Below are 13849 nucleotides of genomic sequence, written 5' to 3'. Positions count from 1 at the left end.
CGAAATGTAAGTGCAAGGCACATTGCCACTGCTAATATGTTAGCGACAAAGCGGAGGAGGAGGGGCTGCAAGAAGGAGCCACACAGAGATGGTGGAAATTGGAGTGAATGCTATTCGAGTTCTGCTCGAATGGTTGGCCAAAAGTCATAGCATACTGTTTAGCGTCGCCTTCTTTTACTCCTTTTTTTTTTGTGTGTTTGAGTGTGTGTGTGTGTTTGTGTGGGGAGTGGAATGGAATATTCAGTTGATAGTTTTCCACCAAATAGCTGGAAAATGTCAGTTTTCATTCTGTAGATTGTGGACAAGGCGAGATACATATCATAAAATTCAATTTGCCGCGAATTAAAACCGACTAAAAATGGTTTATTTTAATTGAGATTCTTTTCCCCATTTAACGTTCTGTGCATCACGTCGTTTTAATTAAATTTCCACAAATTGATTTGCCATGTTTAAGTACAAGTTTTGCCATTTCCAGAAATAGAAATAGAATTCGAAATGAAAGAAGAAACGAACGAATTCTACATTTGAAACGTTCATGTTCAAACGCATTCAAATTGGGATTTATTCGCTTAGCTTGAGTATTCTCGTTTTTCGAAAGCCATGCCAGCTTTTTTTTAATACCCTAACAAATAGAGTATCATAGGCTGTTCACATGAGATATACGAAATTCAACTTTAAATTATGCTTTCTAAATATGAAGAACTCATTGATCAACATTACGTCATGCTTTGGCTTCCCAATTAATCACTCATAAAATGTTTTCAATATAAAAATGGAATACGAGACTTTTTTTTTTTTATATTTATAGGCATAAAAGGAATGGAAGCATATCGTAAAATAAATATATTATAGAATATTAAATGCGAACATAACCTTCTGAAAATGTTATGTCTATTTTTGCAAAGGATGAAGAAATCGATTCGATTTTTTTGAAACTTCATGTTTCATTTCACTTTATTTTTGCATGTTTCTTCTATTAAGCATTTTTGCTTCTCTGCCCCTCTCTCTCTCTCGCTCTCAGTTTCATATATTCCTGAATTCATTTCCTCAGTTTTTCGACACCCATCAAAGCAATTTGATTGGCATCATTTTGCCTAAAGCAATAGATTTTCCAAATGGTTTCTTCTCTGTATTTATCTACATACATAGGGTAGAAACTATTCGATTACAGCATTGGGGTATCTAGTTACCCTTTGTTTTTCATTTGTGCTACCAACAACAATTGAATTGAATTTCCTTTGTGTATTCGGTTTTTGGCCTTTAATTGCTCAAAGCAAAAAGCAAAGTTGCGCGCATATTTAACAGGCCGCAATGGAAACCTTTTATTATAATTTAGGCACGGCATGCGGCCAGTTTGGTTGACTCGAGCGGAAACCACTAACTAAGTAAGAGAGAGAGAGAGAGCCCAAAGGAGTGAGAAGGGAAATGGCGGGGGGAGAGGGAAAGTGTGCGTGCTCATCGACGTTGACCTAAACTAAAAACCGCAAATAACACAAAACACAAAAAGCAGCAGCAGTAACATCAACATCAACTGCAGCAACAACAACAACAGCAGCGGCATGAACTGAAGTTACGTCTCTGCCACACGCCAACACAATGCGGCCGAGCTATAGAAGAAAGGGGTGTGGCAATGGCCGGGGTGACAACAACAACAACAACAACAACAGCAGCAACAAATATAACAAGCAATGGAAATCATGTCAAAATCCAAAGCCACAAACAATTAAACAAAATTGCAAATTAGACGTTATTTAGACCAAAACCGACCGCTGCCAAAAAGGGACAAGAAATCGACCAACAACAACAACAAGAACAACAGCAGCTAAAAACAACTCAACCAACCGACCACGCCCCATTTGCGGTAGCTGCTGTTGCTTTGCTGTTGCTGTTGCTGCTGCTGCTGCTGCACAGTGAAAATGTCAAGGAAGGAAGGAAGTGTAGGAAATTGCCTATTTGCAATTGTAATTTATTCATTTTGTTTAATATGCCGTGAAGCGACCAGGCTTTCTCTCTCTCTCAACACACCTCCTTCCCTCCTCCTCCACATCATCAACACTTATTTACCCCTCTAGCTTGTCAGGCGGCCACGCCCATTCCTCACAAAATTGCAGAAAACAATAATTTCCCTCATATTTTTCTGTTTGTTTGTCATCTGCCTGGTCTTTTGGTGTTGCTTCTCATCCTTCTGGTCCCCCATTCTGGTTTCCTGGTCATGACTAATGACTTGATGTCAAGGTCATGCGGATCATCATTGTTCTGATTATTGTGGTTGTTGTTGTTGTTGTTGTTGTTGTTGTTGTTGTTGTTGTGATTGTCGTTGTCGTTGGTGCTCGATTTCAATTAGAAACTGCGCTTAATTTACGCCATTATCATAAAGTTTGACGAGGGCAAACGAGTTAGTCGACTGAGAAATTGTTTAGATTTAGATTGGTTTTGATGGACAGTCGTCCTGCCATGTCCTTGATGTGGGTGTAAAAAGCCACATTAACTCTCTGAATAGACTTGGCTGAGTAATAGCTCTCAGTTCTACGAGAGATAAAAACCAAAGATTTTTAATAAGAGATAAATGGCTAATATTTATTTTTTTAATTGGCTCATAATATGAGAAATAGTTTCCTTTAAAAGTTGACAAAGGACAATGAGCTGAGGTCCCAAAATTGCTTTAATTTTTTCGTGTATGTCGAAGTCGAAGAAAAACGAAATATAGGCTGATTATATTTAAATCACTTTCTACATTTGTTTCAACTAGAAAACAATATGGAGACCCATTTAGATTCTATGTATGTATGTTTACTGAAAACGACTTCAAGTACATACCATTCAGTTAACTCGATTGAAGTCCAAAGTTCTGTTGGTCATATTAACTTTTTGAATTCAGTTTTTCGTTCTTTTCAACTTAAAACGCTTTTTGTTTCCTTATGAGACTTTAGTGTGTTTAGAAGTGAGGACAATTGTCTAAATAGACTTCTCTTATGTGCTCCATTTGGCTACTTAACCGGGCGATTTAGTTGGCCCAAGGGCTTACCTACAAACATATGTATATGCTTATGTGCATATACACAAATGGGCAATAGATTGCAATTTAACGTCACAACATTCAAGCAAATCGTTGGCCATTTAAAACAGTTTAAAAGCCATTGCAATCACCCGGCACACCAACACACAGAGACACTAACACACAAGCACACACTCACACAGATATGTATTCGATTACAACAAAAAGTGGCTTTGGTGCTTGGTGCCTGACAAAGCGCAAAACTCACTTCCTGCAGAGGAATCTCTCAAACAATAAATGAGCGCCCATTTGCGTATGCCCAGCTAAACGAGTAGCGAGAGGCGAATAGTAGCAACAAGGACGAAGCATAGAGTGGGAAGGAGTCGAGGACAGTGCGTTACTGTGGGGTTTGGGAAATTGTTTTGGCTGTCGAATTACGTAAACATTGTCATAAATGAAAAATTCAGCAACCGCAGAGTCGAGAGCATTTCATTTGCTTTGCCAAATTTGTCAATCTCGTCGGTTGGTCGAGAGTGTGAGTGAGAGAGAGACAGGGAGACCTTCTCCTCTTTCTCTGTTTTTGTGTCGAGTCAGTCTCAGTCTCCGTCTCTGATTTCGAGTCGACTTCTTCAATCTTTAGTCGCCGCAGGGACTCATATGAAGCCATGGCATTTGCTTTTGCTTTTCCCGGTTGCAGACCAGCCAGTAAATTGCTTTGGTTTTTGTTTTTAGGCCCATTTTCTCCCCGTTCCCTGTGGCTTGCCCTGGGCCTGGCTCATGCATGTGGCAAAGGCGAATATGAAGCCTTGTCTGCCTCAGCGTCTGCAGCAGGCGCGACATATTAATTATTCATTTCGATTTTTGGTTTGCCAGCAGCGGGATACATAGCAGGAGGACTTTACACATGTTGAAGTGGGAATACTCTAACAAAACCAGAAAAAGTCAAGTGTTTCCTCCTCGGTTGATAGAGTCAATACAATTTGCAATTTCAAACTTGTGATTCGACTTGTGACCTAAGCAAAATGTGTATTATACCCCATTTGCAAGGGTATCTCATCATGATGGCGGGCAGACGAATGAGGGGCAAGCTACTTGTGATTTATAAACACGCGCGTCGCTTTTGGTGATTTACTGCAAATTGCTTTATAATGTTATATAAATTTTGTTACTCATTTTTTGTTTTTTGTTTTGGTTGGTTGTTGCTGTTGCTTTGTTTGTTCCTTTCCTTTTTATTTTTGGTTTTTTTTTTTTGTGTTGTTGTTGTTTGGTTTGTTTTTCTTGCGGTTTGCCTGCTTGTGAGTAATTACCAGTTATAAAGAAAACAGCAGGAAAAACAGTGGGAGAATAGTAGAGCTTCTAATACGTTGGGAAAGCCTTGGGATTAACTTGGCTCATTCATTCACTTCAGTGTTCGTTTAAGCCAAACTGTTAACAGGCAACAATTATAGACGATTTTCTCTTCTTCTATTGCCAACAATTAAGTCAGCTTTCCAATGTTGGACTATAGTTAAATATTATGAATTCTTTTGTATACTAAGCATATTGATAATTTAGTATTTAGTAAATTGGAAAACTTAATTCAAGTCTAATTATATTCACTAGTTATATGTTTTGTCGTTATTTTTTAAGTTTTCAATAATTATTTTAATTGATATTCTGTACTAAGTTTGACTTTAATTACATGTTAGATGGTAAATACAAAAACATAAACCTTAAGTTTTTGTGTTAAATTTGTACTATTATTTTGTCAAGTGTTAATATTAAAGTAATAAAATTCGACTTTTAAACAAAAATTTTACCTTAATTTAGCTGTAAAGTTAAAAATATATTTATTCTAAATTAATTGCCGACAACCTGGATGTCATTTTTAAAATTCTATTTAAATGAATTCTGTATTCTTTAATTCGTTCAAAAATAAAATGAAGCAGGTCAAAAACTTTTATATTTGCCATTAAAGGTAACCATTGTAAGTCAATTTTTTTTTTTGATTTAGATTGAGTATGAATACTAAAACTAAGCAATAGAAGATGAGTAAGCACTAGGTAGAAGGCCTTTGACTCGATGTCACTTACTTTACATTTTACTATGTTGAATAGTTTATACACTGAGATAATATTTCCTGGTGACGATTTTAACTCGATCTTCTGTTTTCTATTTATCTGTAAAGTAATGCTTAAAATCTTGGTTTAGCTAGTTCGTTTTGTTCATTAAATATTTATAATGATAATCGATTCTTGACTAAATGTAAATTTCGTGTGGGCACTGTATGCAGGGAATTTGTTACTTTTATGAGTATTTGCATTTGGTGAATGGGAGATGCGGGGATTCTAATGAGGAAACATTGTCAGCAGCAGTAATACGAGAAAAAAAGCAGGAAAATAATAAAACACGAGAGAGCGAGAGAGTGAGTGAGAGGGAGTGAAAAAAAAACAAACTGGGGAAATGAAAGTAAAAGGAAATCTTTGTCTGTTACAATTTACATGAACATCTGCCTACGAGTTGTATCGGTGTGTATGTACGTGTGTGCTTGTATGTGTGTTTATGTAAACTCTCCTGTCTGACGTTGTTCCTACTGCTGCTTCTTTTCTCCTTTTCTCAGGCAGCTAAAGCGTTTTTTATTGTATAAATTTTTCGTAGCTGAAAATTAGAAATGTTCCACTGCGTTCAACTTCACTGACAGTGCGTGGCAAATTGCTTTCCAAAGTCTGAAATCTGGCATGTCTGGGTACACACACACACACACACATACCCACACACCCACACACCCAAACCCCATGTATGTACATATAACCAATAGCTAACAATAATAAAAATGCCTTTTTTCATTTTACTTTGCTGGCTCGTTTCCGTTTCCTAACAATAAGTACAGGCAGAGTGTTAGAGCCATGTATGGTATATAGGTATGCGAGGTCTGATTTAAAAGTAGTTGGTGGTTTTTAATTTTTAATTAGAACTCAATAGAATACACTAAGGTTAGAGGCTCTTTCAATGGTTTAATACTTTCTGAAGTGTATCTATTTCTAGGTCTAAGCAAAAATATGTCTATTGCTTCATATTGTGGGATGAAACATCTGCGAGTTTCTTTCTAAACGTACCTCGTTGATAAATATACATATATATCTGGAATACATATGGCCATATTCCTGCTCTGTGGTGCGGTAATTTGCATGAGTAGATGATGGCACATAATATCCATGCATTAGAATTATGCCCAGTCCTGCGTCGCCTTGCCCCTCACTGCCATCCCCCCAAAGCACCATGGACCACCCTTCCGCCCTCTTTCGAACCTAACAAATAATGGCAGTCAGTGCCGGAAAAATTTACTAGATAAATGCGAAAAAATCGAATTTGGCTTTTTTTTTTTTTTTTTTTGCACATACACATATTACGTACGGCGTGTGCACATGGCGTATACGCAATAAATGTGCCTGCTGCTATTATTATGACATTAATGCCCACCCAAATCGATCATCATCCACAGTACCAGTTCCCAGTTTATCCCTGCACCCCATTCCCTTGCTGCGTCATCATTGCTTTGTTGGGGGTAAATGATTATAGTGGTGGATAATTTGATGGTGTCAGGGGGCAGGACTGAACGGTGCATTCCGGGCACACAATTAACTTAATTACTGTTTAAACTTTCACACCAGACACCAGAGACACTGGCATAACACCAACAAAAAAAAAAAAAAAGAAAAAGAAAAAAAGAACGACCTATCCATAGATATAGATAGAATTATTTGGTAAATGGAATTTCAGAATTAGCTGGCAGAGATTTAGCACGTGGCCAGTGGAAAATGTAAAATAGAAAAATTAAACCTCAAACTAATACCGCTTAGTTACTGTGGAATATAAAAAATACAAAACCAAAATTAAGAACTTTATCGAGCTTTCAAAGGACTTAAACACAACACAAATCACATCACAGTATTCTAATGTCTGATTGGAGGTTTGATTGCTATGTGTTTCTCTTTTCATTTAGAATCAGTTCTCGTTTGAAATCAGTATTAGTTCGCTTATGAGTGAGTAAACAATATTGAACGACTCCCTTCAGTGAACAAATGAACGTGGTCACTAAACATGATGCTCAGTCCGTGATTCACTGACTCAGTAGATGCAAGCCAAATTTAACTATAGCCGTTGCAAGAGCTGATCAGAAACCTCAGAAAGTACAGACTGAACAAACAAGTCAGTGAACTTCGTCAACAAAATGAGTCGTTTATCCCAGCACTATTTGATGTACTCGTATCTTGGGGTCATTAAAATGTGCATATCAAGTAATAGTGTTATAGAGCAGAGTCCATGTTTTCAAAGTTTAATTTTCCAATGGCCTTAGACTAAATTAAATGGTTTAAAATGAAGATGCTCCATATGAACACATACAAACAACAAGGGTTTGTTTGTAATCCTGGAACAAACACTCTTTGGTTGAATGGCAAAAATATATATGTCTATTTATATTCCAACTAATTGAAAGTTTGATGAAATTTCAACATTTTAGTTGAGAAACCTTTTAATCTTCCTTAAGTCGACTGGCAACTGAAAGTTTAAACTAAATAGCATTAAATAGGTTTCTCATTTATGTTATATTAAACTCTCATTTTAATTGGAAGCAAAACATTAGTAAAATTTCAGCCATAAAGTGCAATATGATAGATGTGGAAATAACAAATACATTTTGTTTAATAACCGGCCTCTCATTATTTTGTGATGTTTATATGCAAAGTAAAGTTTGCAAGACAATTATCTCAAAATGAATTTAAATTATATAAATAATCTGACAAGCTTTTGTTTTGTGACATCAATTTGATTTGCTCTTTCGACAACTTTGGGCCCATAGTACAGACTTTTTAGTGTCCGTATCTATTATGCAGTCAGCGTGCTCCATTATCGTTTTGCTCATTTCCGTTGTCGTTTTTGATTTTGTTGTTGGGTCGCCCTGTCAGGGGTGCAAAAGGCCATCATAGTATATATATATATATATATAGGTAGTAGACGAAGCCAATGACTGCATTTGACTTTGAGGAAGCAGTTTTCATGCTTTTGCCATAACCAACCTACCAAAGTTTTAGTCTTCCCTGCTCGCTCAGTGCCAGCCTGCCAGCCTGCCTGCATGCCCCTCTCTCATTTACCCATCTTTGTCACTTGCAATAACTTTCGCGTCAGTCCAGCTAGAGCAACAGAATTTAATGCATTTTCTTTTATTTTTATTTTCTTTTATTTACAGACCAAAATTCCGTGTACAAACGTCGAGCATAACACAGAAGCGGCGGCAGTCGACGAAGGCATTTAAACCGGAAGGGAGAAAGAGGCAAGCAGACAGCAAGCGCGCGGTCTCCCATCCAAAGAGCGAACCCCAGGCCAAGGCAGAGCCTTTTGTCTGTATCTGGCAATTGGCCAAGTTAATAGAGAGCCGGGAGGCCCGATAATGACGTTGCTGCAGCTGCTCCTACTCATGCTGATGATGACGCTGCTAACTTGGTTATTGCTGCCAGTATAAAAAGAAGGAGGCAACTGAAACCAAAACAGAAGCAGAGCAAAAAAATAAAAGCACAAAGACAGAGACAGAGAGATAACAAAAACCAAAAACAAAAGCTACAGCGCAACGCCCTCGCTTTGCTGTTGCCTTGTCATCGCTCACGTTCCACGTTGCTCCACGTCCACGTCCACGTTCACGTCCAGAGCAGAGCAGGCTTACTGCATTTCCGGTTGTTGTTCCTTTCGCCGTTGCCGCCGTCGTCGTCATCGTCGTTGACGTCGACGTCGTCGTCGTCGTCGCCGTCTTCCCATAGCCATGCCACTCCACATGGCGCACAGCATCTGCGTGGCCTGGCTGCTGCTTCTCGTCGTGATTGTGATGAGCGGTAAGTACCCGGGTATTTATGCCATTGGCCGGCCTTTGCCTGCCGTTGCCGCCGCCGACAACTGGCCGCACGATGGGCTTCTTCTCTTTTCCATCCTTAGCCCCTAGTTGGGCTTCATTTCATTCTGTTTCGTTTGGTTTCTCGTTTTATTGTTGCCACAGTTAATTGTTGGCATTTGTTTGGCGGCGAATCCTTTTTGAACAGAAAGGCAGCCTGTAATTGCCGTTTCCCTTGTTGTTTTTCTTGTTGTTTGACTGAATTTTGTTTCAATTAACAATTAGTTTGCAACAACAACAACAGCAACAACAACCTAATGGAAAAGAGAAAAAACTTTTTTATTGTGTCTGGCCAAAGTTGCCGCAAAAGTTATGCTTTTGCCATAAACCATTAAATGAAATAAAATTACGTATACGCCCATCAGGCCGTCCTTGGTCACATAATACAAACTGAAAACATTAATTAAAGTGTCATTCTTTTTTTTTTTTCCTCCTCTCTTTCATATTTTATTTGCCGCCATTAAAAAAATTAAATAAATGTATGAATATAAATTTCGATACATATGTACATCGAATGGTCGTGGTTGCCCACACAATTTACCTATAATACTAGTGATCATACTGAGAGCTTACGTTCCAATTAGCATAAAGTTTCCTATAAATTGAGATCAGAATTTAGTTGATTTGCTCCATCATTTGTCTGTATTAAACTTGATATCAATCAACATGAAAATGTTTTACAAGAAGCAATTGATTCTCCCTGTTTTCAACATGTGTGTACGAATTTCTGTTAACATTCAACAATGGTTTAAATATTGTTTTACCACTTACTAATTGACTTTACTTTTATTTTACTTATTGATTTTTGATTAATCCTATTGACAGTAGCCTCGACTGGACTGGCTAATGTGTTAATTACACAAATCTCCTCGTAGTTATACATAACTGGCAATTGACTGGCATTCGTCTAATTGCCTTGGGGAATCACAGATACGAAACGAATGTTTACTATAAAATTGTCCCAGTTGAACAATTGCATATGAATGATTCTTTAGCCTTGTCAAATTATTGCTGCCATCGTTATTACAATTATGAATATTATTATTTCAAATATGCATAAAGTTTAAAAACAATTGAAATGCCAATGGAAATAAACTGTTTATCTAGCTGTCCAGCGAGTGACGTATACGTCATGTGTGCAGACAAAGATACACATTGGATTAACTTGTGACTTGAATAGTATTTGTTTTGTCAAATTATAAATATATGTATGTATACAAGTTGCTTGGAATTTCTTATGCATTTTGATTAAGCAACAATTAAAATGTCAAGTAAAATTATTTGATTTGCGTGTCTTGAAGTTGACTTAAAATTTTTAATGATTTTGAATTGAGGTTGAAGCAGGGAAGAAAACAAGTTTAAACCTTTTAATTCGGTTTTTACCTTTTTTCTTCATAGTTAGTTTATCTTCAGACCCAATTTACGAAATGCTCCACTGTGCTTTTCAAATTGCCAAAACAAAATGGTATTAGCCGAGACAAAGCAAAGAGATTAACACAATTTCAGTTGCCTTTTTTGTCTCTTTTCGTTGGGTGGGCAAAAAACCGAAAAATGATTTTATTAACAATTTCTGCTCATCTGGCCCATCCGCCATTTGCCATCTCACTTACGTTTAATGCATTTGATTTATATTTTGAATGCTTTCGATTATTTATTGCATTGGCGGCAACAAATAACTTCACAGTGCGAAGGGTCAATGGAACAATTCAAAAAATGCTCGAATTAATTGCATTTTTGGTGCTGCAACAAAAACGCAACAAACAAAAAACAAAAAAAAAAAGAAGCCAAACACATATTTCAAAATTCAATTAAAATAAAACAGAAAAAAAAGCGAGCCAACAGCAAAAGAGCAACGTAAACGACAACTCCTCGATAGCGACATTCTGACAGTGACACTATGCAATTTCCGCTTGGGGCGTGGCCAGGTGGGTGTTAAAAATAATTAAAGTGCCCCCCCCAAGAGCAAAAGCAAAATGAAAGAGGCGAACAACAAAAAATAAATATATGTATATACAATGACAACAATGCCAAACGGGCTGAGCTGCCGGGCAATGACAGTTTTTGTTGCTGTTGTTGTTAGCAATTTTTGCCATTTGCTATTTGCCATTTGACATTTGGCACTTTGTCTTTCTCTGACTTTCGGCTAACAGAAACAGAGGGAGAGAGAGAGAGAGAGTGAGAGAAAGAGAGACAGAGAACACAAATGAGAGAGACATTGACCAATTGAATTACGGTTAGCGAATGGATTTTCGTTTTTACTTCTACAGCAGCAGCAGCATCAGGTGAACATTTCGACGCGTTTTCAACTAACTAGCCAAGCTAAACGACATGATACGCTCGATCAAGCAATATACAAAATAATCTATCAATCAATCTAATGGATCAATCAGCATCTGTATCAGGCATTAAGCATTAGGCATTTCAGTATTAGCACGTGTCCGCATCCGCATCCGCATTCGCGTCCGCGCGTCCGTCCATGCCTGTCAAATACTTTTCTAAGTGCATTTGCATGTTTTTGTGGCAGCAAAATGAAACCAGAATCGCGAGCAAATGAACCAACTGAACGCCATTTAAGACGAATTAAATTGAATTCGTTTTAGCGAGGGGCATTTAATATGTTAAGTAAAACCAAAATGACAATCAGACTGATCAAATCCTTTTATGCTCTTTATGCAATTGTGGTGAATCAATAAAGAATAAGAATCGATCAATTTTTAATTCTATTTGTTGTCTAAGAGTATTCAACATTCATTTAGAATATTTAGTAGTTAGTAGCTCACTACTATTTAAGTTTATTTATCACCTTAAGTTATGAACTCAATTCGCCTGAAGTTAGTTTTTATTAAAATAAAGCCTGCAGCATTATATGCATCATGTTCCCGGGTGGATGATGCTAAAAGTAGTCCTTGTAAAAGTAAATAGAAGAGTTTCTGACTTGCGATGATTCCCAATTGAAATGAAATGGCACGAGAGGAGAGAAGAATCCTTGTTACTTATTGAACGACACTCGTTGCTGAAGTTTTTTAAGTTAAGTTTAGAGGACTTGATACTTTAATTTTTGATTCTTTTATTTTGTTTATTTTGTTGCATTTGAAATATTGATTATGATTGATTTATGCTCTGGCAGTAAAATGAAATTAAATAATATTTATTGGCAAATATGTACATAGATATATACATATATATTTGTGCAATTGGTTGGTCCATTGGGTCCAACCAATCTACTCCAATTCCAATTCCATTTTGAATTTCGTATTCCAATTTGGTTTCTCTGTGCAGTAAATTATACAAAGTTAAATTTACGAGCTATTCCACTCCATAAAGGCAATTGCCACACACTTACATTCATATTTTAATATTAAATAATATTTTTCAAGTTCCACTCATGTGCAACGTGAATTTTTTTTTTGGGTTTTTTAGATTTTATTTTGTTAGTTTTTTGTTGGTTGTTTGACTTGCGCGAGAGAAACACCATAAAAAAGTAAGAAAAGTGGCAAAGAAATCAAATAAATAAATGCATTGCAATTGAAAAGAGTAGAGCAAATGTGTGAGTCGAGCCCAGCGCATATGGATGGCAGGACGTTTTGTTTGGTACGTAGAGAGGTAGATAGGTACGTAGGGGACGCGAACGTTGTAGCTGGTCAAATATTTGCAACAAACTTTCCGGGGCTCCAGCCAAGTCATTGAACGTTGGCCAAACTCAAACAGAAAAATGGAAACGAAAAATGAGTGAAGTGAAGTGAAGCGAGCCAACTCAGCCCAACTTTGCCAACTCTCCGATGAAAAACAAAAACCAAAAACGAAGCAGGAAAAAAGGTAAGAGGCAGAGCCACGTAGGTAATTGAGTATGAATGTGGGTGTTGAAGAGAAAGCGCTAGAGAGAGAGAGGAAAAGAGAGAGACATTGAGCAAAAGCGAGGAATGTGTCGAAAGCGTTTTGTGATATTTGCCAAACAAAATGCTGGCAAGAAAGGTGTGCCAAGGTAGTAATAGGTGCCAAAGGTGGCCAAGACAGAGAGAGAGAGAGAGAGAGAGAGAGGGGAGGAGAGAGAGAGAGCTGGCAAGCAAAGTAACTGGAAAATGAATTCGATACATTATCATGACGTCAAGTCGTGCGTGGTGGTGGTCCCGTATGCCGTATGGCTCGGCTGCCAACTCCAAGAGTGAGTAGCTGGGTTGGGTGGATGAGTTGGTTTGAGAGCTGCTGAAAAGTATAAATTACATGTAATACCGGGCTGCTATCGATGGCAGGCCATTTCTTATGCGAAACACCTGCAGCTGGCGAGAAACCAGCCAGCCAAGCAGCCAGCTAGGACACAGTCAACGACCAGAGAGACCAGAAGGACCCAGGACTGACAGACATTCAAGCAAGCAGTCAGCCATTGGCAACTGTGCGCATAAATGAATTACCAATGAACCGCATGCTTCACGTTTTCAATTTGTGCGATAATTTTACCTTTTATACGTAATGTTCCTTTTGTTTTTCTCCTTTCATTCTTTTTTTTCTCTCAGTGTGTTAGAACAAAGAGTAAAGAGTGAATAATCATTCAGACAGTTGGGCGGAATAATGTAAAATGTAGATAGAAATCAAACTTGCAATTCGAAACTATTAGACCATATGACGACACACACAAACACACACACACACACACACATGACAACGAATTTTCCATGTCTGTGTGTGTTTGTGTGTTTTCACTTAACTATGAATTCATTAAAATTCCAAAAAAAAAAAAAACACATTTTCGTTCTGTCTTGTTGAAAAGGATTTCCTCAATAGGCCTTTTGGGTTTTTATGCAGAAGATGCAAACATTTCATGGCATTTTAATAATTGAAATATTTAATAACCTACATGTACATACATGTGCTTTCGATTGAATTCGGATTATTAAAGCTTTTGCTATTTTTCATTAAAAAATCAAAGAAATAGAAAA

The 13849-nt window shown here is 37.4% G+C and overlaps 1 protein-coding gene across 1 annotated transcript in view; it reads left to right on the top strand.

The window, feature by feature from the left end:
* Positions 1-13849, top strand: part of LOC6639117 (fibroblast growth factor receptor-like 1) — a 109364-nt gene that overhangs the window by 30406 nt on the left and 65109 nt on the right. The window contains exon 2 of the mRNA XM_002062238.4: positions 8223-8859. Within this exon, the coding sequence (XP_002062274.3) occupies positions 8790-8859 (70 nt within the window). The 5' untranslated portion in view covers positions 8223-8789. The remainder of the gene's footprint in view (positions 1-8222; positions 8860-13849) is intronic.

The sequence above is a fragment of the Drosophila willistoni genome (genome assembly GCF_018902025.1).
Source record: "Drosophila willistoni isolate 14030-0811.24 chromosome XR unlocalized genomic scaffold, UCI_dwil_1.1 Seg144, whole genome shotgun sequence".
In the NCBI taxonomy this organism is placed as follows: domain Eukaryota; kingdom Metazoa; phylum Arthropoda; class Insecta; order Diptera; family Drosophilidae; genus Drosophila; species Drosophila willistoni.
The sequence above is the reverse complement of the archived record's forward strand: the minus strand, read 5'-3'. Positions and strand labels throughout refer to the sequence as shown.